Source organism: Arachis hypogaea, chromosome 16 (assembly GCF_003086295.3).
Source record: "Arachis hypogaea cultivar Tifrunner chromosome 16, arahy.Tifrunner.gnm2.J5K5, whole genome shotgun sequence".
Classification (NCBI taxonomy): Eukaryota; Viridiplantae; Streptophyta; class Magnoliopsida; order Fabales; family Fabaceae; genus Arachis; species Arachis hypogaea.
The window spans coordinates 141,924,940-141,951,260 of NC_092051.1; the positions used below are offsets into that span (position 1 = coordinate 141,924,940).

General features: G+C 29.5%; 3 protein-coding genes across 11 annotated transcripts; all 3 read right to left on the reverse strand.

Annotated features, from left to right (window-relative positions):
- Positions 1 to 346: 346 nt before the first annotated feature.
- On the reverse strand, positions 347 to 7,146 carry LOC112754121 (casein kinase 1-like protein 4). Of its 4 annotated transcripts, none has more exons than XM_025801710.2 (15): positions 6,961 to 7,146; positions 6,789 to 6,874; positions 6,620 to 6,660; positions 5,671 to 5,740; positions 5,413 to 5,561; positions 5,173 to 5,268; positions 4,441 to 4,511; positions 3,597 to 3,658; positions 3,432 to 3,495; positions 3,262 to 3,346; positions 2,868 to 2,994; positions 2,128 to 2,204; positions 1,790 to 1,847; positions 991 to 1,100; positions 347 to 631 (listed from the first exon to the last, which is right to left on the reverse strand). In XM_025801710.2, the coding sequence occupies exons 2-15, from the start codon at positions 6,862 to 6,864 to the stop codon at positions 452 to 454; spliced, it is 1,266 nt and encodes a 421-aa protein (XP_025657495.1). In that variant the 5' UTR covers positions 6,865 to 6,874; positions 6,961 to 7,146; the 3' UTR covers positions 347 to 451. The 4 variants fall into 4 exon arrangements, with proteins under 4 accessions (XP_025657495.1, XP_025657494.1, XP_072077469.1 ...); XM_025801709.3 differs by having other exon boundaries at positions 973 to 1,100; positions 6,961 to 7,139; XM_072221369.1 differs by lacking the exon at positions 991 to 1,100 and having other exon boundaries at positions 411 to 631; positions 6,961 to 7,143.
- Positions 7,147 to 7,697: 551 nt separating this feature from the next.
- Positions 7,698 to 13,013, reverse strand: LOC112755419 (uncharacterized). Of its 6 annotated transcripts, none has more exons than XM_025803501.3 (11): positions 12,867 to 13,013; positions 11,204 to 11,415; positions 11,067 to 11,111; positions 10,350 to 10,406; positions 10,027 to 10,096; positions 9,684 to 9,725; positions 9,451 to 9,524; positions 8,835 to 8,905; positions 8,612 to 8,697; positions 8,363 to 8,472; positions 7,698 to 8,060 (listed from the first exon to the last, which is right to left on the reverse strand). In XM_025803501.3, exons 2-11 carry the CDS (start codon positions 11,363 to 11,365, stop codon positions 7,998 to 8,000), a joined length of 780 nt encoding a protein of 259 aa, XP_025659286.1. In that variant the 5' UTR covers positions 11,366 to 11,415; positions 12,867 to 13,013; the 3' UTR covers positions 7,698 to 7,997. The 6 variants fall into 6 exon arrangements, with proteins under 6 accessions (XP_025659286.1, XP_072077472.1, XP_025659285.1 ...); XM_072221371.1 differs by having other exon boundaries at positions 11,204 to 11,411; positions 12,867 to 12,991; XM_025803500.3 differs by having other exon boundaries at positions 8,363 to 8,519; positions 11,204 to 11,411; positions 12,867 to 12,991.
- A 3,678-nt stretch (positions 13,014 to 16,691) lies between these two features.
- On the reverse strand, positions 16,692 to 17,846 carry LOC112757729 (uncharacterized). The gene has a single exon (XM_025806285.1). It carries the CDS (start codon positions 17,844 to 17,846, stop codon positions 16,692 to 16,694), a length of 1,155 nt encoding a protein of 384 aa, XP_025662070.1.
- Between the last annotated feature and the right edge of the window lie 8,475 nt (positions 17,847 to 26,321).

Sequence of the window (26,321 nt, forward strand, 5' to 3'; positions counted from 1 at the left end):
GTCTTACTTAAAAAATATAAGACAAAAAATTATATTTTATTAAATAATTGAGAAAAAAATTAAAAGAACGTATATGAAGAAGCAATGTGTATAAATATAGTTGATTTTGTATGTTTATAGAAGATATGAAAATCAATATAAAAAAGGAGTATTTTTATCAAATATTAATAATGAACATTCTGAATGAAGTTCTAAATCCAATAATTAGCCAATTTTTTTTTAAATTCTTTCTCAATCATTACTTTTTTTTTTATTAAAGATAGAATACTCGAACCCGCAATTTTTTAATTGAGTATAAGGAGACTATACCATTTGAGCTATAACTCATTGCTTTCTCAATCATTACTTAATAGTTAATTGTTAGTTAATAAAATTAATCCCTTTTTCCCTATATAACATGACACAGTTCATCAGATTGAAATTATAGTTTTTTTTTTTTTTACACACTATTTTAATTTGTTGAAAAAGTTCTACGTAACGTAGGTACAGAAGTTCTTGGGTTACCATAGTTATTATTGGCAGATACACAACCCTGATTTGAGGCTTCTGCTGGAATTCTAAGTTTTGAAACATTTTCTATGAAAACTCTGGGCATGCTGCTGGAAATAGATAAATCACTATTCTTCTCTGTCTGCAAAAATTAAAAATGATCAAACTCGTCAAATTAATAATTTCAGTTCACTACAAATTGATTCAAAATATCTTTTTAAAAAAGATAAAAAATAAATATTTTTTTCAAAAATCAATCGAAATTAATTCTCTGTCTTGTGATAAATTTTTTTTTTTTACAAGTCTCTAGGCTTAATAATTTTTATTGTAAGCTTAAGTTGTTAGTTAGAAATACACAAATAATTCTATGTATAAAAAATAAATTTGTAGAAAAAAATGAGTATTCAATTCGTTTATATTTGAAAGAGGAATAGATAGATGGAAGAAAACAGTGGAGAAATTTTAAACATATAGGAGTTGTACATGTTTTTCGATGGGAACCTTGTCGTTACATTTCTGAGCATTAGATTTCTTGCTGTTTATGCTAACATGAGGATTATCAGTATTAATCGATGGTTTTGCCACAATATCTTGAGTAACATCACTAACTCCTGAAAATGAAACTTAAAACTATCACAATGTGTTTAGCAGACTTCACAGTACTATGAATCTTTCAAATATTAGGTAAATAAATTATAAATAAGTTTAATATATTTTTTCTTATGTGTTATCTCTTCTTTTTTTAGTTAATTTTTATTGTACTAATAAATTACTAAATTAATTTGATTAAACTTAATTACAAAAATAACTTAGTCACGTAATATCACTGAAATTTTTATTTGTATATTTTATATTTCGACACAAATTTTTTTTTTTTGTAAAGATTAGTAGATTAAGTTTTAAAAAATTTTAAACTATTAAATACATTTCTAAAGATTATTAATATTGGATATATTAGATTTTAACTTCGATTTCTCTCCCAAATAATTCTATGGTAGCTATATACATATCTTAAATTACGAAATAAACACGTCATGCACGTTAACAGACACGTATATAACTGTGACAACATTAATTAAAAGACTATAAAAGACCCAACATGTCCAATATTAATAATCATTGATTAAGAAACTTTGATTATTAAAATTTGTAGGACATTAATCCTTTAGGAAAATTCTGGTGAACCTAATTGGGATATTATATATTAGTCTGAAAAGTTATAATCCACAGAGTTCAAGCTAAGGTGGGAATTGGGATATTTTGATGATGTGAAAATTTGTGAATAATAACACTTGATTACCTTGTTGGTTGTCACCATCCTTTGGTTGTAGATTGCTACGAACAGCAATTATTGGAGGCTACAAATTGCCAGAAACTCAAGCTATGTGAGAAACAAACCATGATATATACAACACCTAACAAGTGTTGGACTATCATAAACGAAATTTTTTTTAGAAAAAATCAAACAAGAGAATATAAGATGTCTTCTCATCTTATATTCTCTTGCTTGATTCTTTTTCGAAATCTCTCTACTGGTCGAGAATTTTTCTTGGTAGTCCAACGATAAGTAATATTATTTATCTAAATTTGCTATTAAAATAAATTAAATTAAAGTAGGCCAAGCCAAGCATAACTAACATTTGATTCAATTAACGTCTTTGTCTGCCGCATTTGCTGATATTTTAGAATGGTCCAGTCAAATAAATCATCATATCCTGCCAGAAAACAAAATTTAAAGATTTTATTACAATACTAACAAAGAAAACTGTGATATTACAATCTTACATGGATATATATATATATTAACCGATAAACAATAAACTAACATTAAAAATAGAGAAAATGGCGGCTTGGACTGAAGTACTTACAAGGAACTGAGCAAGAAAGCTCATTATAAGCATAATATACAAAAGAACACAACGATATCAATTTTGAGAAATATTCTATTACTAATAAAATTTATTGTTTTAGACTAATATTTTTAGTCATTAATTGAAATTTTTTTAATTTATTAATTTAATAATATTTTTTTATTTTTTAAATAATAATAATTAATTATTGATCAAAATAATAAATTTTATAATCATCTAATATTTTTTATTAATTAATTCATGTAAACGTCCCATTTAATATAGGATAAGAATTTGTTGTCATTATTTGCATTTGAATTAAAAATTTCATATGCTTTGCAAGGGAAAAAACGCTTTTAGTAGTCTTTTGTGAATAAGCTAAAAAGTAGCTAATAAAAATAAAAGGAGGTTAAAATTCAAATTAAATGAGACTAAAGTAACTAATAAAATGCAAGGTAATAATTTTAACATGTATAAAAGAAAAAACAATAATGAGCCACAGATATGATAAGCAACAAAATTAAATACCTTGAGCATTGAATAAATGACGAAACATGCGCTTCAAGAATCCATAATCTGGTCGTTGATCAAAAGTCAAAGAATGGCAATACCGAAAGTATGATGCGAACTGCACAGGACATGACTTGCAAAGTATCTAATAACAAAAACATAATATATATATCAATCAACTTCTATATATGCATTTAAAAAAGAAAATTAATTAAAAAAATATCTCAATGATAGGTACTCCTTCAAACGCAAACTTTAGTCTAAGATATATAGTAAGCTTCAATAATATTATTAACATGTTAGGGTGGAAGAAGTAAAACAAATTATTAACTCGCATTTTTAGCTTTATTAAACCTAAAAGTATATATATTAAAACGTTAAAGGAAAATAGAATGGGAAGAAATGCACATACATCAATTGGAATTGATTTCTTCATTTCACAAATTTTGTCGTATTTTTGTTTATTTGTTGGAGCTTGTAGACCTTGCCAAGGAAGGCTAAAATGCAAATCAAAAATTGAAATTGTTAATTAAAATTACATTTAATTTTTATGAAACCAATATGTTAATAAAACATATATACCTTCCTCTTATAAAGTACATAAGAACATAACCAAGAGACTCCAAATCATCCCGGCGACTTTGTTCTGAAGAAACAAATGACTTAAATTGAAGTAAAAATTATATATGAATTAATCTATAGACAATAAATAAAGAAGATAAAATTGATTTTGATATTTCTACTTACCAAATCCCGAATGAGTATTGCGACTAGCATAACGTGGAGTCCCTATTAAAAGTTTGTTTTCCCTTGATGATTTTTTTGTCATGTGTGGTAAAAGATAAAAGTATTATTGAGTAATAATTCTAACATGGAAAATGAATTTAAACAGGTAAAGTACAAGAAATACTGAGAATTAATCAACCAACAATTTCTTTGGAATATTATACTTCATTCCATTAAAAACTCTAGAGTGTAAGCTAATAAAGAAACAAAAATACTTTTATTTATTATTAATATTAAGAAAACTAACTTGGAGCCCAAATTAAGTACTTCTTATAAATTGATGGAAATTATAAGTTAAATTAAACGAAGCTTCTTATTTAAGATGGAAAAAGTGTCAAATTTGATTTGAGTAATTGGAAACTTTACAATACATACATATATGATAGAGAACGCATAGTAAAATATAGGGTTAATTAAATTTTTAATTAGATTTTTATATTATTTTTAATTTTATAATTAGGTTATTTTGATGTCAAAAATGTTAAAATTAATCGAATATTTTTTTTAAATACATGCGGTAAAAAATCTAATTAAGTTTTTAATTATAAATATCTTTAATTTACGAAAAAATATTTTGTTAACTCTAATATTTTTTACATTAAATAAAAATAACTTAATTATAAAATTAAAAATAATGTAAAGACTTAATTAAAAAAAATATATAAAAATTTAATTATAAATTTAGTAAAATAATAAAGACTAACAGAATAATTAAACCTAAAATATACTATATATAAAATCCAATTCAAATGATGTATCTAATAAAGTAATAAAACTCAATAAAAATAATAATAAAGAAGCATACCTACAAGGGATATGCTTATTTGTGATAGGGTCTCTGTATCTCTTTGCAAGTCCAAAATCAATCATATAAACCTGTATGCTTAACTAATCACTAATATGTATGCCATATGCCAAATGAAAAGCATGACAAAAGTTAATCTTCTTACTTTAGGTGCAATTTTGAAGTATATTGTTGGAGTAAATTTTTTTTTGTTTAATTACTCTATTAATTCTTATAGTTTCATTAAATTTATAATTAAATTTTTATATATCTTTTTTTAATAAGGTCCCTACAATGCTTTTAATTTTGTAATTAATTTTTTTTATGTCAAAAATGTTAAAATTAATAAAATATTTTTTTCAAAAAATATGTGATAAAAAATCTAATTAAGTTCTTAATTGTATATATCTTTAATTTGTAGAAAAGTATTTTGTTAACTCTAACATTCTTTTCACTAGAAAGAATCTAATTATAAAATTAAAAATAGTATAGAAACTCAATTAAAAAAATATATATAAAAAATTAATTAAAAATTTAATAAAGCTATAAATATCAATAAAATAATTAAACTATTTGTTTAATACATATTCCACACAAACCGTGTGAAGACACAAAAAAGGAAAAAGACGTGCCAAATCATCATATGGTCTTTGTAAAATATATTTTAAAAAAAAAAAAAGCAAATTATTTCATCACATAATTTATACAAAATTATACCTGCTTTGCTAAGTCACCAAAAAAAAAAAAAAATACCTGCTTTGCTTTTTTGCCAAGACCCATAAGGAAGTTATCTGGCTTAATGTCTCTATGCAAAAAGCCCTTGGAATGCAAATACTCTATCCTTGTAAGCTGAATGAAAAATAAATTGAAAAAATTAAATTTCCACAATTATATATGCAACAAAAAAGATTTTCAATTAATTACGAGAAAAAGGCTTCTTTTGTGGAAACCTTAAACCTCACTAACCAATATAAATGTGTTTTAATTAATTACCATTTGATCAGCCAACATCAAAACGGTTTTTAATGAAAATTTCTTGCCACAATAGTAAAAAAGGTCTTCAAGACTTGGTCCTAAAAGGTCAAGAACTAGAACATTCTTGTCTTTATCAGTGCCACTCCATTTCACTCTTGGAATACCGCCTAAATTAAAATATATACATAAATATCATATAGAATAAAAAGACAATAACAAGATTCATGGAAAATATTGTGATATAATATTAATTAATATTTTTTATGGTTAACTCACTTCCTCCTTTTAGAAGATTATATAGCTCAGCTTCATAAAGTAGCTGTGGTTGTTTGGTTTTCCTATTCTCCTACAAAACAAGAAATAGCTAATAATAATAATAATAAAGACTAAAATAGAGATATTTTAAGTGCATATTTTGAGTCATTATTTTGTTAAAAAAAGATATTTTTTTTAATGAAAAAATATCTTTTTTTTATTTTTTAACGTGTTTGGCAAATTTCTAGTAGTAAAAGTAAAAGTACTAGTAAAATTAAAAAAAAGATTTTTTTTTGAGAAGTTGTAATTTACATCTTTTTTTAAAAGATCTTTTTTTCTTAAAAAAAAAGATATTTTTTATATAATAAATAAACAAAAAAGTATTTTTATATTATTATACTCAAACATAATTGATAGATAAAAAGACTTTTTTACATGAGATATCCAAACATAAAATTACTTTTACTTCTCTATAAGATCTTTTAAAAAAAGATAACTCAAAAAAAGATCTTTTCTTAAAAGGTCACTCAAACAAGCCCTTAAATTAATTAAAAAAATCAGAATCAAACTAAAAATTTTATACGGATAAAATAAAAAATAGATATTTTATAGGAACCAAAAGCTTATTTAAACTTATAATTTTTGTGTTATTCTAAAAAAAATTATGTGATTAAAAAAAAAGAGAAAATGAAAATGAAATATTATTAAAAAAAAATTACTTATACACCCAACATTTGCAACTTACTAAAAAATTTTACAATGGTAACATTATTCAACCATATACCAAAAACTATATTCTAATCATATTAGGACTTTGCTTCTCTAATCATCATCTAATAATACAATAACTCGAATTTGAAAACACAAAAGATAGTGAGTTTATATATATTCATGATCTTTGAACAATGAAATTATTACTCGGTTATTTCCATTTTCATTGATGTAACATGGGAAGTAAAATAAGACTCACCATCTTAATTGCTACAGTTTCAGCATTCTCAATATTTGACCCTACATAATTACCACGAAACAATTAAACAAACATACTATAATTAAGCAAGTATATTGAAAAAACAAAATAAATTAAATAAATAAAACAAATGGCAATGAGAAAATAGAAAATGAACATAACAGAAGACCTATATGAATTTCACCAAATGAGCCACTTGCAATTTTCTGACCAATTTTGTACTTCCCTCCGATGACTCTCTCCATGAAAATATAACTGAAAAAAATAGAAGAGGCATGCAATTGAAGAATTAAATATGTTAAAGAATGAAAGAAATAGACGATTTTTTCAACAAAACATACCCTGGCCAAGGCTCAAAAATTATCTCCAAAAGAAATAAAAATTGCTATGAAAACTAGCTTGAACAAGTTCTGCTCCTCAGTATATTTGTTATTGTCTTTGTCTACATTTATTTAATTTGTACAATTGTACCTGCCTTTTTAATTTATGTAAGTTTAACGATTGAATGGAATCAATTTTAAATTATTTGATTGATGCTAATTGAAAATTTTGATTTTTTTTTTGTGACTAAAAAAACCTATTGTGAAAGAAGTCAAAGAACACAGTTTGCAACATTTAAAAGCTGATAATGAACCTTTTATACGTTTCTGGCAGCCATTTCCTAAAAAAGAATGAATATATTACTTATCCGAGGAGATATAATAATGTGACAAATGATCGGGAAATTTTTCCATCTATTTTGTCGATTTTATTTTATTTTCTGGCCCCCTGATATCATGTTCTACATTGATCTGTGTTCTTTTTTCTTTTTTTAATCACCTCTCATTTTTCATCATCAAGTACGAAATATCTAGTTGCTAAAAATATCATAACACTTGAATAAATAGATCACGCTATTGCAGATCATTAATAGCCAATATTTATATTACTATGAGCAATATTAGGGAGAGAATAACATAAAATTATCTTATTTAACTTAATATTTATAATTATATATATACCATTTATAATTATATATTTATTATATATAAAATTTTAATATTCTATAAAAAAAAAAGCCAATTTTAATATTCTAAAATCAACAAATCCCAATGACTGGGATATTTGGATTTGAACCTTAATTAAAAAGTCAAATTACAAAGCCTAAAAAATTGGCATTCAATGTAGCCTTAGGTTGTGTTTGGTTAGTGTCCTAATACAAAATATATAAATATCTTATAACGCAAATATCTTCTATTGCATTGAGACGAAGACAAAGATAGATCTGTGATACTAGAATTCACTGTCTCAATGTGCATCTCAAAAAGATAATGTCTTAAAATTTTAGTTGTCTATCTCAACCTTCCCTTCATTCCAAACGCAGCCTTAGTGCAGTTGCCTATTTACCATTTACATAATCGAGAAGGTGCCGATCAAGCTCGAAATGCCGAGAAAGAAAGCCCTGTATATTATAACCCATATGGTATGATCAAATTCTTTAGTAATGATAATCAATGATCACAAGGCATTAGGAACTACCAAAATGACTCTCATTCTACCCAAAATCAAAGGATGAATATTCAAATACTCACTCACCAAGTGATATGACATAATGAAATTAAGGACAAAAGTTTTAAAGTAAAAGGATAGATGGATCAGTTGACCTTTATCTTACAATTACATCATGTTCTAGTGAATATTCAAAATAGCGACTCAAGTTTCACAAAATCTGTGTTTCATTGTGTGTGAGAGAGAGAAATATACCTTAGTAATTGTAGGGTTAAAGAATGTTGCCTCAAAATCCAACTCTGGAAAGCGTGCAACTTCAGCAGCATTCTCAAATAAGATATACGTCGGTAGCTGGCCCATGAATCCTGACAGTCAGAAGACTTCATAAAATGCCATATTTCTGATAAAATAACTGAAGATCGATCCGATAACAGTAAGCAGAACGCAATTTGATGTTTAAAATAGATTGAGAAAAAATAGATGTCATATATCAATATTATTTACCACTAAGAGATATTCCAAATTTTTCAGCAGCATTTGGAAAGAGTCCGAGATCAACTATCCCAAATGATAAATTTTTGTTTGAATATCTGCCAGAGAGAGTATGTGATTGATACATCATACACAAACATAGGGAAAGCACTTATAATTCAGAAGGCATAAAAACAACTCATATCAGGCAAGTCTAAACAGTGTCGATTTAAGTCAAAAGGCAATAGAAGCATACGTAATTGAGAGCTCAGGAAAATGCCGACTTGAGCGAATGCAAGAAGATGAATATGAAGCACAAAATTCTACCTGCCAGTTCATGGAAGTAAGAAATGGATAATTTTGGGGACAATGGAAGAGATTCTAAAATATAAGAATGGCATGGAAACATTCCTAACAGTTCTGATGTAATCTTTTCAAGTTTCAATAACAGTGGGTGGTGTTTCACGCATTAAGAATTTAAACATAAACAACTAGTAAATGACAAGGTACAAAAACATAATTCCTTTTCACTCACATCATTTATTTAACACCACAACAATGTGATAAAGAGGAGAAATTTTTTCTTAATGGTATTAGATTGTATAATCATAGTTCTTTTTCCCCAACAAGCTTCCTAAGTTTGTTCAAGATTGCCATCAATGTCATCTATACCAAGAACAAAGTTAGCACATGTTTGGAAGTAAATTGTTAAGAGAGAAATTTTTTTGCTTTATGTACATATGGTTATCATTCCCAAACAAGCTTTATTTGTATACATGAGGTTATCATCAATGTGCATATAAGTACCCCGTCACAGATCTTCAACAGTTAAGAGTTTCATAAAGAATTTTCATTCAATTGGCGGTACTTACTAGCCATAATCTTGATGTGCTCCCCTCTGTCAACAGGCCTTCTAACTGCAACGGTGTTAGCTTGGTAGAGGCACCTGGATGAATCAATTATAGAGAAACAGAATAACATTAGCCACTACATTAAACGAGAACGATTTCTTGTATATATTTGATACTTTCATCTACGATGAAGTTTGTAAAATAATGAAAGCTAAAACATATAAGGAAAATCACCCAACCCCTTTTAACAGTACCTAGTCCTTCAGATGGAGGTTGCTGTGTTAGCATATGTATCACTGCAATACAACATGGTAGTGTGAATCACAAAATCGATAATTAACTTTCAATAATCATCCAACGAACTACTTGGACTTATAATCAATTTTAAACAGATGAAAACTGTATTATTGGTTAATATATTTGAAGGGAAAGTATATAAGTTGTTGCATTCTACAAAAAGAAAAGGGAAAATAAGCAGCTGCCATACTTGAGCTTACTTGAATTCCAGGAAGAAATGTGGAGTGAACAAAATTTCAATTACAAGGCCAGAAGTATATACTTTACTTAAAAAACTCAGTGTAACACGAAACTACCCACCTAGAAATACAAGAATATACCAAAGAGCTATGCGGCGATCCAGTGTAAAGGCAAGGGCAAAAAGACAAATCTGGAAAATGAAAATGATAGAAGCTGAGAAGTAGAAAAGATGAAGCCACAGATATTGTGCAGCAAACAATATGCATGGTCTACAGTACAATAAGCACCTTAATTGCTGACAAATATTATATCATGACCTATCTAAAAGTCAAATAGATCCTCCACCCCCTAAAAATAATAAAATAAAATAAATGGGAAGTGAATATATGATTGGATCAAAGAAGAAAGGTAAAAGCTTTTGCAAATGCATCAATCCTCATCACCTTGGCAAGAAAAAGAATATCAGCTATAAATGCTTCCCATGTTTCTTCTCTCACTGCCTGCAACGGGATAAAGAGATATACTTGAATATACACAAGTCAAATGTCATACTAGTGGTATGTGAGACACCAGTTGATATACCATATCCATTCAAATAAAAAAATTACATTGCCCCTTAGAAACAAAGCCAATTTAGAGAGTTACTTAAAAAGGTAATAGAAAGTGAGATCATGATCTTGTGCATAGCAGCATTAAGTTTTTTACTTTCCTATAAAAACAGGGAATTTTTCACTTATGGCATTCTCAAGGGTTAGAACAGCTGGTAATCTTAGTGCCAACAAATCACATACTTGTTTGATGAGCCTTTTAATGGTTTGCATTTTGCGCATAAATTTAGATGTTAATGGAGTCATTTACACCTTTTCAAATTATTTGGTACAATTGCATAAGACAGTTGATGTTTAGATCCTGCAATTCACAATCTGATGTTTTTCAATGAAGAATTCATACGAAAGCAATTTGTTTCCTTCAATAATTGTTTCATTTGGATCATTCTAGTTCTTTCATCTTGTAAGCTTTTAGGTAGCTCTGGATATTGATGTTGAATGAATCATTGCATTCAATTTATGTTTGAGTAATATGACAAATTGACAATATACTTTCGATGCAATAATTTTGAAAATAGATAACAAATTCTATCTGATTTCAGTAGCAGGTACCTTCAAGGCAACCAGCACGGCAAACACTAACACTGTTAGTATTTCCTGCAAGTAAATGTGAGAGATGCAAGAATTAAGCAATTTATAAAGAAGCAAATGAGAGAGAGAGAGAGAGAAACAGAGAGAGAGAGAGATACGCGACGAAGAAGACTTAGGGTGAGCTGAGGTGTTAACACTTGAACAGCAGAGCTACGAACAACCAAATAGGAGAAGAAACATAAGAAATGAAACAGGTAGTATGGTTCTGAAGCCATCTTATTCAGCCACTGTTCCATATTACCACTGCTTTCCTTTCCCATCTAAGCTTGAGTACGGATCAACCTTACTATGTGCCTTTTTGTACTTCTGACTACGCAATGCATTGAAATATTAGAAAAAAGAACCCCCCCCCCCCCCCCAAAAAAAAAAAAAACAAAACAAAACTCTTAGAGCAAAGTGATTATGCAACTTTGGTTGAAACCAACAATTCGAAAGAGTATTCATCAAACACATGAAGCATTATTTCTGCGAAGGAGGAATCATATTCTTTCTACTTATGTTAATATAATGGGGGGTTGGGGATATTGTTACGAGCAAAGTCTACTCAGTATATAAAATGAGATTTTGTTGTCACTGCATACTATTAAAACTAGAGGCAGTAGATCCATTAGCCATTCAAGTTGTGAATTGTGATTATGGACTGTGCTAAAAAAAGCACATCAAGTTGATGGTTCACGGGTCACAACTATAGTCTATAAAAAGCTCAATCCACTTACAATTATAAATCATAATATGTTTGACTACCCGAAACTCCTATATGAACTAGCACAACAACATAACATAACTAGATCGAGGTATATTAGCCTTGGAAATAACCAATCAGGGATAAACAATATAGTTCTTGCCGAGACAGTATAAATAGATCAACCGAGGTAACCAATCAAGGTTCACTAATTACAAAACTGAACTCTTTAGCTCAAGACAGTACCAATGATTTGCCGGGAGATACAAAATGAACACAGGAAGCACACACATTTCCCCATTACAAAGTTCATATACAAAGTTCATCCATTTCTTATAATACCCCCCAAATCAAATACACTGTCAAAAGTTATCCTCTTAAACAAACCAAAATATTCATTTATGACAACATCTATATAAAAAGAGGAACTTTAAGCATGAAAATTGAATTAGTTAGTTAACACGGAAACCATCTTTGTTTGGCCAAATAACATGAACACCTTGAAAGAAGAACTCCCCAAGATTATACTGAAGATTAGAACACGGACATTAAAGAAAGAAAAATAGATTTGTATCAGCTTATGTGAATACAGTCATTTCTCTGCATCCCATATATCAACCTTACAGAAAACAATGAACGAAGAAAAAGAAAGAGACAATACCACAACATTTCATTTCAATTTTTTTAAATAATAATTGAAAAAAAAAAAAGCATTACCCTAGTAAAAACCTGCAAAAAACTTTCCCAAGATTCCTGTACTACATTTCTTAAATCTACAGCTTCACTAAAATATGTTGTTGCTTTTCATCTATTAAACTGCAACGAGATTTAATCATAGGAGTATATGAAAAGCTTCAGAACTAATTAATATCAAAGTCATTATAACATCGTTGAAACTATCAACCATGGCGATTCAATAGCAATGAAACACAGAATTCAAACATCGACGCAGAAAACAAAATGAGAAAAGTGAAAGGAGTTCATGCGCAACCGAATCACTCGAGTTCCAAACCTAGCATCAGATAAATGTAATTGCATCAATAAAATCAAATCAGGAAAGAAGCGTTAATGAAGCTAACCAGAATCTGGTGATTAAACAGTTGAGGAGTTTGGTTCCCTCTTTTTACCCGTGATTTGATTTCTCTTTATGTCTCTCAAATTAAAATCAATCATGAGCCATGAACCGAGCATATGCCACAAATTTGAACTCATTTAATTTTTTTTCCCTATATAACATGGTGAGAGATTAAATTATCTAAAAATGTAAATAATAAAAAATTAATTTAATTATTTATCTTAATAAAAAAACTAATTTGTAAAATTTTTAGAGGATAGAGATTTATTTGTCAATTTTTTTGTTAAGAATTAATTTATCTAATATAAAGTTATTAGAAAAAATTTAAAAAGTTACTCATAAACTAAGAATAATATTAAAAATATAATAAGACAAAATTATTTTATTTAAATTAACATTTATAATTTTATATATGTAATAAATTATAATTTATGTTTATTATTATATTTTAAATTATTTATTTATTTTAATAATAATTGTAATGACTCACATTTTTTAAAATATAAATAAGTTATAATTTATTTTATAAATCGAAGCTTTTTATTGTTAGAAACTAATTTACTAAAAATAATTAAATTAATTTATGATTATTAAAATTTAAATTAATTATAATTTATTTTATTAATTTAAACTATTTATTAAAAATTATTATTATTATTATTATTATTATTATTATTATTATTATTATTATTACCATAATCCTTCTTCCATTTAGATTAGTGGACCGAAGCCACAAAAAAAATGAAAGAAAAGAAGTAAGAAAACGTAGGCTTAATGCATGCATATATATATATATATACCTTTTACACCTAATCATCATGCTTTAGTTAGGATCACTATTGCATGACCGAACCATAATAAAAGAAAAAGAAAGATTAGTAATGTAAATATATGCCCAAGCATTAATATAACAATGATACATATGTATATATATCTATTTCTTTCATAAATATTATGACACATAACCCCCTTATTAATTAATCATCACCATCAATATCTCGTTTTCGTTTCTTAACCGAAGCAACAAGAAAGAAAAAAAAGAGAGAACCGAAAGAAAGAAAGAAAGAATTCCATGGCACCGTAAATCTTTTGAGTTCGATTTTTTGAGATCTTTCAATAAAAAAATCTAATTCGGTAAAAATGTTCGTATTCTCTTCCTCTACACAATAGCGTTACTTTTGTTCAGTGGAAGCTGACGGTGATGTAACTCCCCTTCCTCTTGAGTTCGACAAATTAGAATTCTAGGAGGCACAGACGATTTCTGACATTTTCTTCTTCAACAGCTCAGTCAGAAAGTTTCTTCGAAATTTCCGTTATTTTGATTTCGTACGGAGATAGGAGATTTTATTTTAAAATTAAACGTTTTAATTTATGAATGCCATTAAAGTTTAGTGAATAAGTGCAAATAATTTATAAATGTCTCGTGACTAGTTTTGTTGTTGTGAGTGGTTAATTGATGAAATTGAATTGCGACTGGTTGAATTGAGGCTGTGAATGATGTTGGTTTTTTTATTTTGATGGAATTGTTTAAAATTATAATTTATGAGATTATGCTGAATTGGTTGGTTGTGGCTGAAAATTCTGATTATTGAGTTGAAAAGTCGGTTTGATTGAATACTATGTAAAATGATTTTCTTTTCTTGATTTGGGGTTAATTTGATATTGAAAATAAATCCGCATTTGAAACGATTTGAGATAGTGGAAATGAGTTTTATTGATTTATCAAAAATGATTCTTTTAGTCTTTTGAATGAGGTTTAAATCTAAAATGGTTTTGAAGTTGGTTTGGAAAAATCATGGTTAAGTAAGAACTGGTTTTTGTATGAAAGAAGAACTTCTTGTAAATAAAGTAGTTTCGGAGGTTTGGAAAAGGTTATAAAGAGTGATGTTGGTTTTAAATAAAAAATTATTTGAGTTCGGTTTATTAAGAAAAGGAATTTTAAATAAAAAATTATTTGAGTTCGGTTTATTAAGAAAAGGAATATCTGTCACAAGAGAACAGAGAACAAAAATCAAAAGAATGTATTAATTAAAGAAATTGTTTGCCACAGGAGAGCAGATGTGACATTGTTTGGGCCTTGGTGCCAAATGTAAAGTGGGGACGCCCACACACTAAGAATTGTTTTCTAGATGTACGCTTATTGATTTGGAAAGTCACACTGTATGCGGCCTAGCCGTACGACTTATAAGCACACTGTATGCATCTGGAAAGCCATACCTGAGACTTGTGCCCAGGTAATGTCGGGAGCGAATAGGTAACCGACACATGAGCTCATGACCTGCACTAGGGATAGACATGCATCATGTTATTTGCACATTTGCATTTGGTTGTGTTTGCTTGTATTACTTCTCTGTGATTGCGTTGTTTGACTTGTTTGTATGTTGGTTTGGACTTCTTACTTGTGCTATTAGTTTGCGAATATATTAAGGTGTTTAAGAATTGATGTTGTGATTGTTGAGGATTAATTATGTGACTAAGAAATGGGTAATATGACTAGTTTTATATTTAAAATTTGATTTGAGTTTAGAGATTTCAAAAGAGGTAATTAGTTAGTTAAAGTAAAACTAAAAGTATTTTCAAAAAGGTTTGATAGAAATATAGTTTTTTTTGTAAAGTTAATTATTTGTATTTTATTTTACTACTTTTACGGCAATTCTATTTCTTAATGAGAACGTGTGGTTTGTTCTCACCCCAAAGTCTTCCCCTTTCAGTGACACGGTTCGAAGACTCAATTTGAAGCTGCGGGCGATTATTAGTCTTATTTGAGTTAAGTTTAGGTATTGAGTTGCTTTCATAGAACTCCATCGCCTTTGTTATTAAGCTTTTATTTTATACAGAGCATAGAAATTGTATTTGAGTTTCATTTGAATCATTTTGTATAATATTTATTATTATAATAATAATTATGTGATTGTTATTATTTGAAGATCTTTGAAATTTAGTTTTAATTAATGGAAACAAAATTTTTTGGCTTTTCTTAAAAATTGAAACACGAAATCGAACTAAAGGCTCAATATTAAATAGTAAATGAGAAAAACAGGTTAATAACGCCTCACTTTTGGTACGATCATGACGTGCTAAAAGTTAGGGTGTTACAATAATTAAAAAATATAAAATAAGAAAATGAATGTTAGCCGTTATTGGGTAGTATAAATGGAATTTAATTATTTACGTAATTAAATACACGTTTACCATCAAAATTAAATTTTTATTATATTGGCCAATAACTATTTATTTTTTTATTTATATTTTTTTATTATTATTAAAATAAATAAATAATTTTAAATATAATAATAAACATTAATTATAGCTTGTTACATATATAAAATTATAGATGTTAATTTAAATAAAATAATTTTGTGTTATTATATTTTTATTATTATTCTTAGTTTATGAGTAAGTTTTTAAATTTTTTCTAATAACTTTATTTATAACAACATTTATAACAATTTTTACTTAAATAAATTAAATGCATTTCAAAATTACCCAATTCCCCTGAATCAGATTCTGCAACGTGATTGTCCTTTTTGTATTATTATATAAATCGTCCCAGGGTGCAAAGGATTATATTAAACGTAAATCATCTCACCCTAGGACAATTAATGAATGAATTTGTGATGCAAAATAAGAGTAAATCGTGGCAGGGCTTCTTGGGTTAGTAGTTGAGCATAAATCGTCCCAGGGTAGTAGGTTTTACGAGTTAATGGGCTAAACCAAACTGGGCTGGCACGATTTACTTGTTTTTTCAGACCCTCAGGACCCTGGGACGATTTATGTGTTACTCTGTAACACTCAAAGGGGTGGGACGATTTATGGCCAAGTGATAACCCTAAGGACTCAACTCCAACCCAATCCTGTCGCACCATGCAACCATCGCAGGATCTTCCTTCCTCAAAATATCCATGTAATACCGGTGATCCTCCTCAGTCTTTGCGTATGCGGCATTCACTAGAATCCTCCGGGCTTCCTTAGACTTGTATGACAGTGCGAAGTTAGACGCGATGTGTCGCACACAAAATGCCCGGTATGCCGACGGTGGGAGCCATCCACCGTCCACTGCCAGCAAGGCAGCCTTGATGGCATTGTGCCGATCAAAGATGACTAAAATGCCGGGCTGAGGGGTGACATGCTGGCGGAGATTAGTGAGGAAAAACTTCCATGAATCCGTGTTTTCGCCTTCAACTAACCCGAAAGCCACTGGAAGAATGTTCGAGTTTCCATCTTGGGCAATAGCCATTAGCAGAGTGCCGCCATACTTTCCATACAAATGGGTCCCATCAATGGATATAAGTGGCTTGCAATACTTAAATGCCTCAATGCATGGAGGAAACGTCCAAAATAGTCGATGAAAGAAAACCGTTGACGCATCAACGGTATTACCTATCCTCACTGGCGAAGTACGCAAAAGCGCAATCGTACCTGGCATATACAACTGAACCCCCATGATCCACCGTGGTATGTGGTTATAAGACTCCTCCCAATCTCCATATATCTGCGCAATTGCCTTCTGCTTGCCCATCCAAACCTTCCTGTAGCTTGGCTTGAACCCAAACTTCGATGACACCGCATTCTGTAACACCTTAACCGACACCGATGCATCAGCCATCACCAATGATAAAATCGAGGCACATATGACATGGTAATCGAGCTGCCTGTGATCCATTGCTATCTCCGTTGCTAGACACGTGTGTGGTCCATTGTACTTTCTAACTTCCCAGTAGCCTTTTCTCTGTCTCATAGTGACACGGATCAGCCAATTACAACCATTCCCGAACTGGACACACTTCCCATGATACTTCAACTGGTCGGACTCAAACACTTTATACTCGACTCCCCGCCGAATATTATAACTCTTTATTGTCAGTACAGCTTCCTCTTTTGTTTCAAACCTTTGCCCAACCTCAAACTCGTCCGTGCCAATCACGCTAGGCCTTTCTCCGTGAATCACCGGGTGATGCTGATCTAAGTTTGCGGCCGGGTTCATTGCTTCAAAGTTCAATGTGGTAAAGTGTCGAGGGTACTGCTACGTTCCACTGCTACCATGGGTTTGAGCTCCCACGGCAACTGCGGTGTCATCGTCAGCGTCGCTCTCGTCACCAATAATTGGTGGCTCCGAATCTGACCCATCATCACCTATAGCCTCCACAAACGGATCTCTCTCTCTTACCTCCATGAATGCGGGTGCACCGTCCACTACAGGATCAGCTCCCATCGCAGCTGCAAGCTGGCCGAAGCTACGCCCATCACCCAAGTCATCACCCGAGACAGGCAAATCAGCAGCAAAAGATGGGGACAAAACAAGTGGAGTCGCCGGTTGCCTTGTTGGAACGGCGGTGGAAGTTCCTTCTATGATGCCAGTGGGCAGATTCGGAGCAGTCCCCCCGCTACTGCCCTCCACGTCAACCATTCTGACAAACAACTCCAGCGCGCCTAAGTCGGAAAATTTTGATTGACTATGAAATATAACTCGCATGTCGTCATCACCCAACATCGCGTACTTCCCAAACTTAACATAACCTGGCTTCAACGATATCGGAATACGAAAAAATAATTGCTTCACGCGCTTCTTGCCACAATTTCCAGCCTTCTCTAATATACTACTATGCAGATCCATCAACGTCGTCGACGGAGTAATAAACACTCCTATCTGCTTTTTGCTAGAAAAAGTTACACCCTCACTTGTGTTTTCATCTATTTTTTTCCGGTGATGCACTAACAAGAAAATACTCTCTGCCATCTCTCACAACCTCAACATATGTTTTGTGTGGCTCGTCTGTTTGAAACTCGTTTATTTATAGAGTTTCTGGCTGCATAAATCGTGCTTGAGTCCTTAGGGTTATCACTTGGCCATAAATCGTCTCACCCCTTTGAGTGTTACAGAGTAACACATAAATCGTCCCAGGGTCCTGAGGGTCTGAAAAAACAAGTAAATCGTGCCAGCCCAGTTTGGTTTAGCCCATTAACTAGTAAAACCTACTACCCTGGGACGATTTATGCTCAACTACTAACCCAAGAAGCCCTGCCACGATTTACTCTTATTTTGCATCACAAATTCATTCATTAATCGTCCTAGGGTGAGATGATTTACGTTTAATATAATCCTTTGCACCCTGGGACGATTTATATAATAATACAAAAAGGATAATCACGTTGCAGAATCTGATTCAAGGAATTGAGTAATTTTGAAATGCATTTAATTTATTTAAGTAAAAAACCCTATATAATGAGAATACATGGGTTTGGTGGCCAAGATTTCTTTCATCTCTCATCTGTTTCTCTCTTCTCATCTCATCTCTTATTAGTATTATTGAATACAAATAGAAATTTTTTTATTTAATTTATTTTTTAATCCAATTTATCTTTTTTTAAAGATATCACAAATAGAAATAGACACATGCCTAGAATTATTGCCCTTCAATATTTTACTTAAGGTACTCTATTTAAATTAATTATTATAAATTATAAATAATAATTTTTTTGTTTAGAACTTTAGATCTATGTTTTGATTATTACTATTATACTTTTTTTTTATTCTTAGTCTTAGTAGCTATGATTTATATAAAAAATTATTTTATTTTTGGTAAAATTTAAAAATACATTAATCTCATATATATCAATAATATATTTACTTTGTAAACATTCAGATACTAAAAATAATTATAAAATTGGTTTAAATTCAAGTAATAGATAAAACAGCAATAACATTAGTGGGTATAAATTATCATTTTTTTAAAAACTTTAATTCATAATTAGTAAATTTTTAATTATTTCTAATATAATATGTTACATATATCTATAATACAGTGTATTATAATTGATAATTGTTCACTTAAAAAATTTACACTATTAATTTCATATTTGAATTTTTTTTATTATGGTACTATTTTAATATACTCTAGATTTTTATTATGTATTTATAATTTCGATAAAAAATTATTCTTAGAAAAAATATTAATCTTATTTCTTAATTTTTTTGGTCCAGACAATATTAAAATATTTATATTAAAAGATTTAGATAATTCAAAAAATATTATTTATATGTTAATAATCTATTTTTTAGATATTCAAGTATTAAAATTAGTCTAAATAATATACTGAATGATGATAACATTGGTTAGTTGTGTATATATATTCCATTAGTTTGTTAATTTTATATTTTGAATTATTTTTTATTATGGTAACATTCTAATGTACTCTAATTTTTTATTGTGTATTTATAATTTTAAAAATAATCATTCTTAGAAGAAATATTAATTTTATTTCTTAATTTTTTTTAGTTCTGACATTATTAAATAATTTATATTAAAATATTTAGATAATTTTAAAACTATTATTTATACTATAACAAAATAACAATATACAAAAGGATATAGGAGTTTGATGTTCAACTCTTTTTTACTATTCAGTGAGTTTTGTATGGCAGTTGTTGTATAAAATATTTATTTAAAAATATTAATAATTTTTTATTTAATTTATACGATAAATAATAACGTTTTATGTAATTTTATTTTATTTAATATCTAATAAATTTAGATTCAATTTTTTTTTTATTTTTTTCGACGTGATTAAACTGAAATAGTGCCATGTATGATTGACAACTTTGATTTCTATCATAATAACTATTTTTTTTATTAATTTTTATTTACTATTTTTTTAATTTTTGTCATAATGACCTTTTTTTATTCTAATAATAATTATTTCAGAAAGAGAAGTGCATCTTGAATTAGAAATAGAAGTAAAAAATAAAACAAATTAATAGAGTAAAGAATTCAAAAAGAGGTTACACATAATTTTTCTACAACTGTTACTGAAATACAGATGAAAATAAGATAGAAAATATAAGTTGTCGTTCACCGTAGAGTGGTTTCTTTATGTAACGTGAGGTACGCGAGAAGTTTCATCATAAAAGATAATATTAAAACTTAAATTTAGACACTAAAATTTTGAGGTGAGTCATGCTCTATAAACTATGTGCAATTATTCTCATGTATAATAGTAGCTGTTTTATAAAATATTAGGGGCTCAAAAGGCACGTTGCCTGTTCAGCCGCTTTTCTATTACTTTTAAAAAAATAATTTTATTTTTTGTTAATATATCATTCACTTTTTAAAATTATTAGATAAGTATTTTTTATTTTAATATTAACTGATCTTATTTATATCATATTTTATTAAAATTAAAATTACTATAAAAAATTTTTAAAATGTTAAATTATAAAAGCACATAATAAAGAGGTATATATATTATCAGAAAAATATAGTTCAAAAAATAATGATAATAATATTTAGAAACATTATTTACAAATTTAACTATTTATAATTGTTATTAAGTTTAATTATTTATTTTTAATAGTATTTAATTTGAAGTCGAGATAAAAATTTATATTCAAAGCACACTCTATTTTTATGCATAATTTTAATTGATAAAAAATATTTTATTTTTTTAATTTTATATTTAGTTTTTTAAATTTTCTTTAATTTCATTATTTTTTTAATTATTAATTTATATTTTTATTATATTATCTTACTATATCAAACACTATTATTTCTCTTACTATTATTCTCTAGTACCTGTCATTGTCTTATCCTCATTATTATATTACCTTGTTCTCATTTATCGTTTTTTCTTATAAATTATCTATTCTGTTAACTTTTATGAGTGGTTGAAGTTTTGTTAAAAGAAGTAAGAGTAAGACATAAAGCGTTTATTTTTTTTTTTCAATTATCAAAATTTGATGTCAGTAATCCTAAAAAAATAATATCAAAATATATTATTTTCAACTAAAATAATACATAATTATAAATTTTTTAACTAATAATTATAAATGTAAGTTACAATTTAATATAATAACTTGGGACAGAAGACAGCCATTACTATCTATATTTGACTGATACTATATAAGTTTCACATTTATTTTATTGTGCACATTAATTAAGATGTACTTTATTATTTTATTTTACATGTTTTGAAATATAAGGATGAGATTAATTTTCATAATCTAATGAAAATCTTTTTATTATTTTGTTTGTCAATTGAAATTTTGAATACTATCAATAAAAAATAGTTACTTAAAGTGAAACACTATATAAAGAGAGATAGAAAATTTTTAGATTTATCGTTCTGGTTTGTTTCTTATTAATCCTCACTTAATATACTCAAATTTAATAGCTTTGATGGTGGTAAATTTTTGTAATTAGTTAAAAAAGTTCAAATTTCTCTTTCTCCCCGTCTCTCTATGATTTTGAACAAACTCAATTTTATTAGTAAAAAAATTTTTAAGTTCAGAATATTTTTAACTTCTTATATAATAATTAGACTTAATAAATTACCAAAATTTAAATCTATTTTCTTGCACTACTTCTTGATCATATAATTAGAATCGTTTAAACGGGAGATCTTTAGACCCTAAAATTTTTAAAATAAAAAATATAATAAAATAAATTAGAAAACCTAATAAAATAAAATGGTTTAAAAAATTAGAATATATATATAGGAAAAATAATAAATTAAAACTTACGTGGTCCATGAGATAGAAAAACAAAGAGAAGAAAATAATCATTAAGGTTGAAACAATAAAAAATGTATGACATAGTTCTTATCTTACTATATTTAAATATTATATGTATATCTAATAATCAATAAAAAATAATATTATTTAATATAAAATAGATTAAAAATAAAAAAGAGATTAACAAAATCAATTAACAAATTTCTTATCTTAGGTCGCCAGAATATTTGAAAAATCAATTAACAAAGTTCTTATATTGCTATATTTATTGTGTTATATGTCGAACTAATAGTCAATAAAAAAATAATATTATCCAATGTAAAATAGATTACAAATAAATAAAGCTAACAAAATATGCGTGAGAATTTTTTATTCTACCATTGGTAGGTATAGATTTTTTTTTGTATCTTTTATATGTTAATCATGTGACAAACAAATAATATTAAATTAATTAATTTTTTGCAATATAATTTAGAAAATTGATAAATGTCAAATCAAGTACTCTATATAATTAAATATCAAATTCAATACTCTGCCTAATTAATAGTTTAGATAGTTTAGGAAATTAACATATTAATGTTTTTAAGCGAACTTTCTTGCATCTCTTGTATACATGTCAATCAAATAAATTGGCTAATATTCAAAATAAATAATATTATAGTAGACAAAATTAATAATTTAATTTAGTTTAAAAGTAAATATTGATGTACTTAAATATCAAATATAATACTCTACATAATCAATATATTAGAAAATAAAAAAATATTACAAAGCAATTTAAAAAGAAAATATAAGTTAACAAAATATTTATGGGACTTTTTTCATTCAATTATTAATATGTAAAGACATATCAAATAAAAAAATCGTTGTGCACTTATGAAGTGGAGGGTGTGACTTATGAAGTGGAGTACGAGAGTTTACAGTTGATTTGTGCTACTTGTGCACGGTATGGGCATGATAAATCGTTGTGCATGGAGAAGGAGTCCTTGGAAGGAAACATAAATTCCTTTGGTGATGGAAAAAATAATGAAGCCCCAACACTAGTGCCACACAACAATCATGAGATTCAAAAAGAGGCTGAATCAGAAGCTCGTGATTTGGGTGAGAAATTAGGAGTTGTTAAAGGGAAGGATGTGGTTACGGAATCATTGGCTCCTCACGTGCCTGATGGTCTTGTTAATGAGGCATGCATGGATGATGGAGAGGGATGGCAACAAGTGCTGCGTAAGAAAAAATTTACAATGGGCCAGTCATCAGGTTTGAAGGACCAAGATGGAAAGCAGCACAAGTTTAGTTCGAGAAGGGTTCCAAGGCCCAATTTGCATGGTGATGGAGGCAAATCAACTGGCATTAGGATGGGGAAGCAAAAAAAACATGAAATTGCGCCATCTCCATCGCGCAGAACTCCTGCACGTCGTGGAATTTCTCTACGGAAGCGTCCTCGGCCTTCCTCCTTGCAGAACTCGCCAGTTGATAAAAATGGTGGCACAACGGAGGAAACCTTAGTAGATGGAAACATGGCAAGTGCAGTGTCAGGGGGTCCAAAGGTGGCAATTATTGAGGATCAGAGTGTGCCAGTACCGCAGGACAAACCACCTATTGAGGTTGGTGATTCTGTTTAGAGTTTATGTTCTTATTTATTCTGTCCCTATTATTTATGGATAGTTTAAATATGATTGTTTGGAATATTAGGGGTGCTTCTAATAAGTTAGCCCGGGTGCATTGTAAGGAACTTGTTAGGAAATTTAGACCTGTTTTCTTTATTGTGGTTGAAACTCACTCCCCTTTTCAGCATTTAAAATTATTTTGGGAAAGGTTGGGGTATCACTCTGTTGGTATAGTAGAGGCACAAGGGCATAAGGGAGGTATTTGGTTTCTATCCTCTATGAAGGGTGTTTGTTGTAAGTTCATTGATGCTTTTGATCAGGGTGTTACTGTTGAGGTTCATTTTGATAATTTAATTTGGAGGTGTAGTGGTATTTATGACAATCCTCAATTTAATAAAAGGGTTCTCCTTTGGGATTATCTTGTTGCACAATCCATGGTTTTTCAAGGACCTTGGATTGTTCTTGGTGATTTTAATGAAGTCAAATTTTCTCATGAATCTAAGGGCTGTCAATTTTCTCATCAAAGAGCAGACATGTTTGCTACTTCATTAGGGGATAGTGGTTTGTTTGATCTGAAGACTATCGGGAGGCAATTTTCTTGGTACAGGAGGGTGAAAAATTATGTTGACGTGGCAAAAAAGCTTGATCGAGTCTGTATAAATAGTAGTTGATTATCTATCTTTCCAGAGGCTTATGCAGAAGTTTTAAATAGGCTTCAGTCTGATCATTGTCCTATTCTGGTGCGTTGTAAAGGTCGTCCTCAGCCTACAGGGAATCGACCTTTCCGATTTGTTGTTGCTTGGGCTACTCATCCTGGGTATAAAGATATTGTGAACCAGTCATGGTGGTCTGGTAATAGAGGAATTCATGGCAAGCTTTCAGAAGTACAGAAGAATTCACTAGAGTTTAACTCGAAGGTATTTGGTAACATTTTTGTTAAGAAATGTGAATTAGAGCAGCAGATTAATTATTTACAAAAGCATTTGGAAGTGGTGGATAGTATTTATTTGCGTCAGAAAGAGCAACAGTTGCTTGATGATTATAATAATACTCTAGTGCAAGAAGAGCTCATATGGTTCCAAAAGTCCAGAGAGCAGTGGGTAAGGTTCGGGGATAGGAATACAAGATTCTTTCATATTCAAACTCTTGCGCGAAGGAAGCATAATAAGATTCATGGCCTTTTTCTCAAGGATGGAGTGTGGGAAACTGATCCAGAGGTTCTGAGGCAAGAAGCAGAGTCTTTCTATAAAAGCTTATTCTGTCATTTAGATGATGTTGATTTGGGTTGCCTTGGTGATGTGCCTCTTCCTTCTCTGAATGAGGAAGCTTGCAATAATCTTACGGCACCAATTACTATGGAGGAAGTCAAAACAGCTGTTTTTCATATGAACTCTTTTAAAGCTCCAGGTCCGGATGGGTTTCAAGCTTTCTTCTTCAAAGAATATTGGGAGATCATTGGTCTTGATGTTTGGAAGATGGTTAAGCAGGCATTCTCCGGTGTTACTCTTGATCCGAGAATGTTGGAGACTTTACTGGTTCTCATTCCAAAGGTTGAATCACCGGTATCTATGAAAGATTTCAGGCCGATTAGTCTCTGCAATGTAGTTTACAAGATCATCACGAAGGTCCTTGTTAATAGGCTTCGTCCTCATCTTGCGGAGATTGTTGGCCCGCTTCAAGGAGGATTTATTCCGGGACGAGGAACTCCTGACAACATCATTATTGCTCAAGAAGTCCTCCATTTTATGAAAAAGACTAAATCAAAGAAAGGCACACTGGCCTTTAAGATTGATCTGGAGAAAGCTTATGACAGAGTTGACTGGAGGTTTTTAGCTCATACCCTTAAGAGCTTTGGTTTTCCTATTCCTACACTTAATTTGATTATGAATTGTGTCACTGCTTCTTCCTTATCTATTCTTTGGAATGGGAGTCGTCTGAATGGCTTTACTCCTAACCGAGGTCTTAGACAAGGAGACCCTATATCACCCTATCTTTTTGTGTTGTGTATGGAGCGACTGGCATGCTTTATTAGTCATCAGGTTGATTTGGGCTTGTGGGAGCCGGTTGCTATTTCTAGAGGGAGACCAAGAATATCCCATTTAATGTTTGCGGATGACTTGCTTCTATTCTGTAAAGCTACAAAGAGACAATTGCAAAATGTGATGTTGGTTTTAGAGACTTTTTGCAAAGCATCTGGGATGAAGATTAACGTGGAGAAGTCTAAAGCGCTTTGCTCCAAGAATGTCTCTGCAACAAGGAAAGAGGTTTTCACTGGGGTATCCTCTATCAGATTTGTCCAGGATTTGGGCAAGTATCTTGGAGTTACCCTTAGCCATTCTAGGGT

Coding starts and splice junctions, on each gene's coding strand:
- LOC112754121 (XM_025801709.3), bottom strand. CDS start 6,864: ATGGAGAGAGTCATCGGAGGGAAGTACAAAATTGGTCAGAAAATTGCA. Junction 5,741..6,619: donor AAACTGTAGCAATTAAGATG/GTGAGTCTTATT, acceptor CTTGTTTTGTAG/GAGAATAGGAAAACCAAACA. Junction 3,659..4,440: donor AATAAGCATATCCCTTGTAG/GTATGCTTCTTT, acceptor AAAATCATCAAG/GGAAAACAAACTTTTAATAG.
- LOC112755419 (XM_025803500.3), bottom strand. CDS start 11,365: ATGGGAAAGGAAAGCAGTGGTAATATGGAACAGTGGCTGAATAAGATG. Junction 10,097..10,349: donor ATATTCTTTTTCTTGCCAAG/GTGATGAGGATT, acceptor TTCATTTTCCAG/ATTTGTCTTTTTGCCCTTGC. Junction 9,726..10,026: donor GTATATTCTTGTATTTCTAG/GTGGGTAGTTTC, acceptor GTTGTATTGCAG/TGATACATATGCTAACACAG.
- LOC112757729 (XM_025806285.1), bottom strand. CDS start 17,846: ATGAACCCGGCCGCAAACTTAGATCAGCATCACCCGGTGATTCACGGA.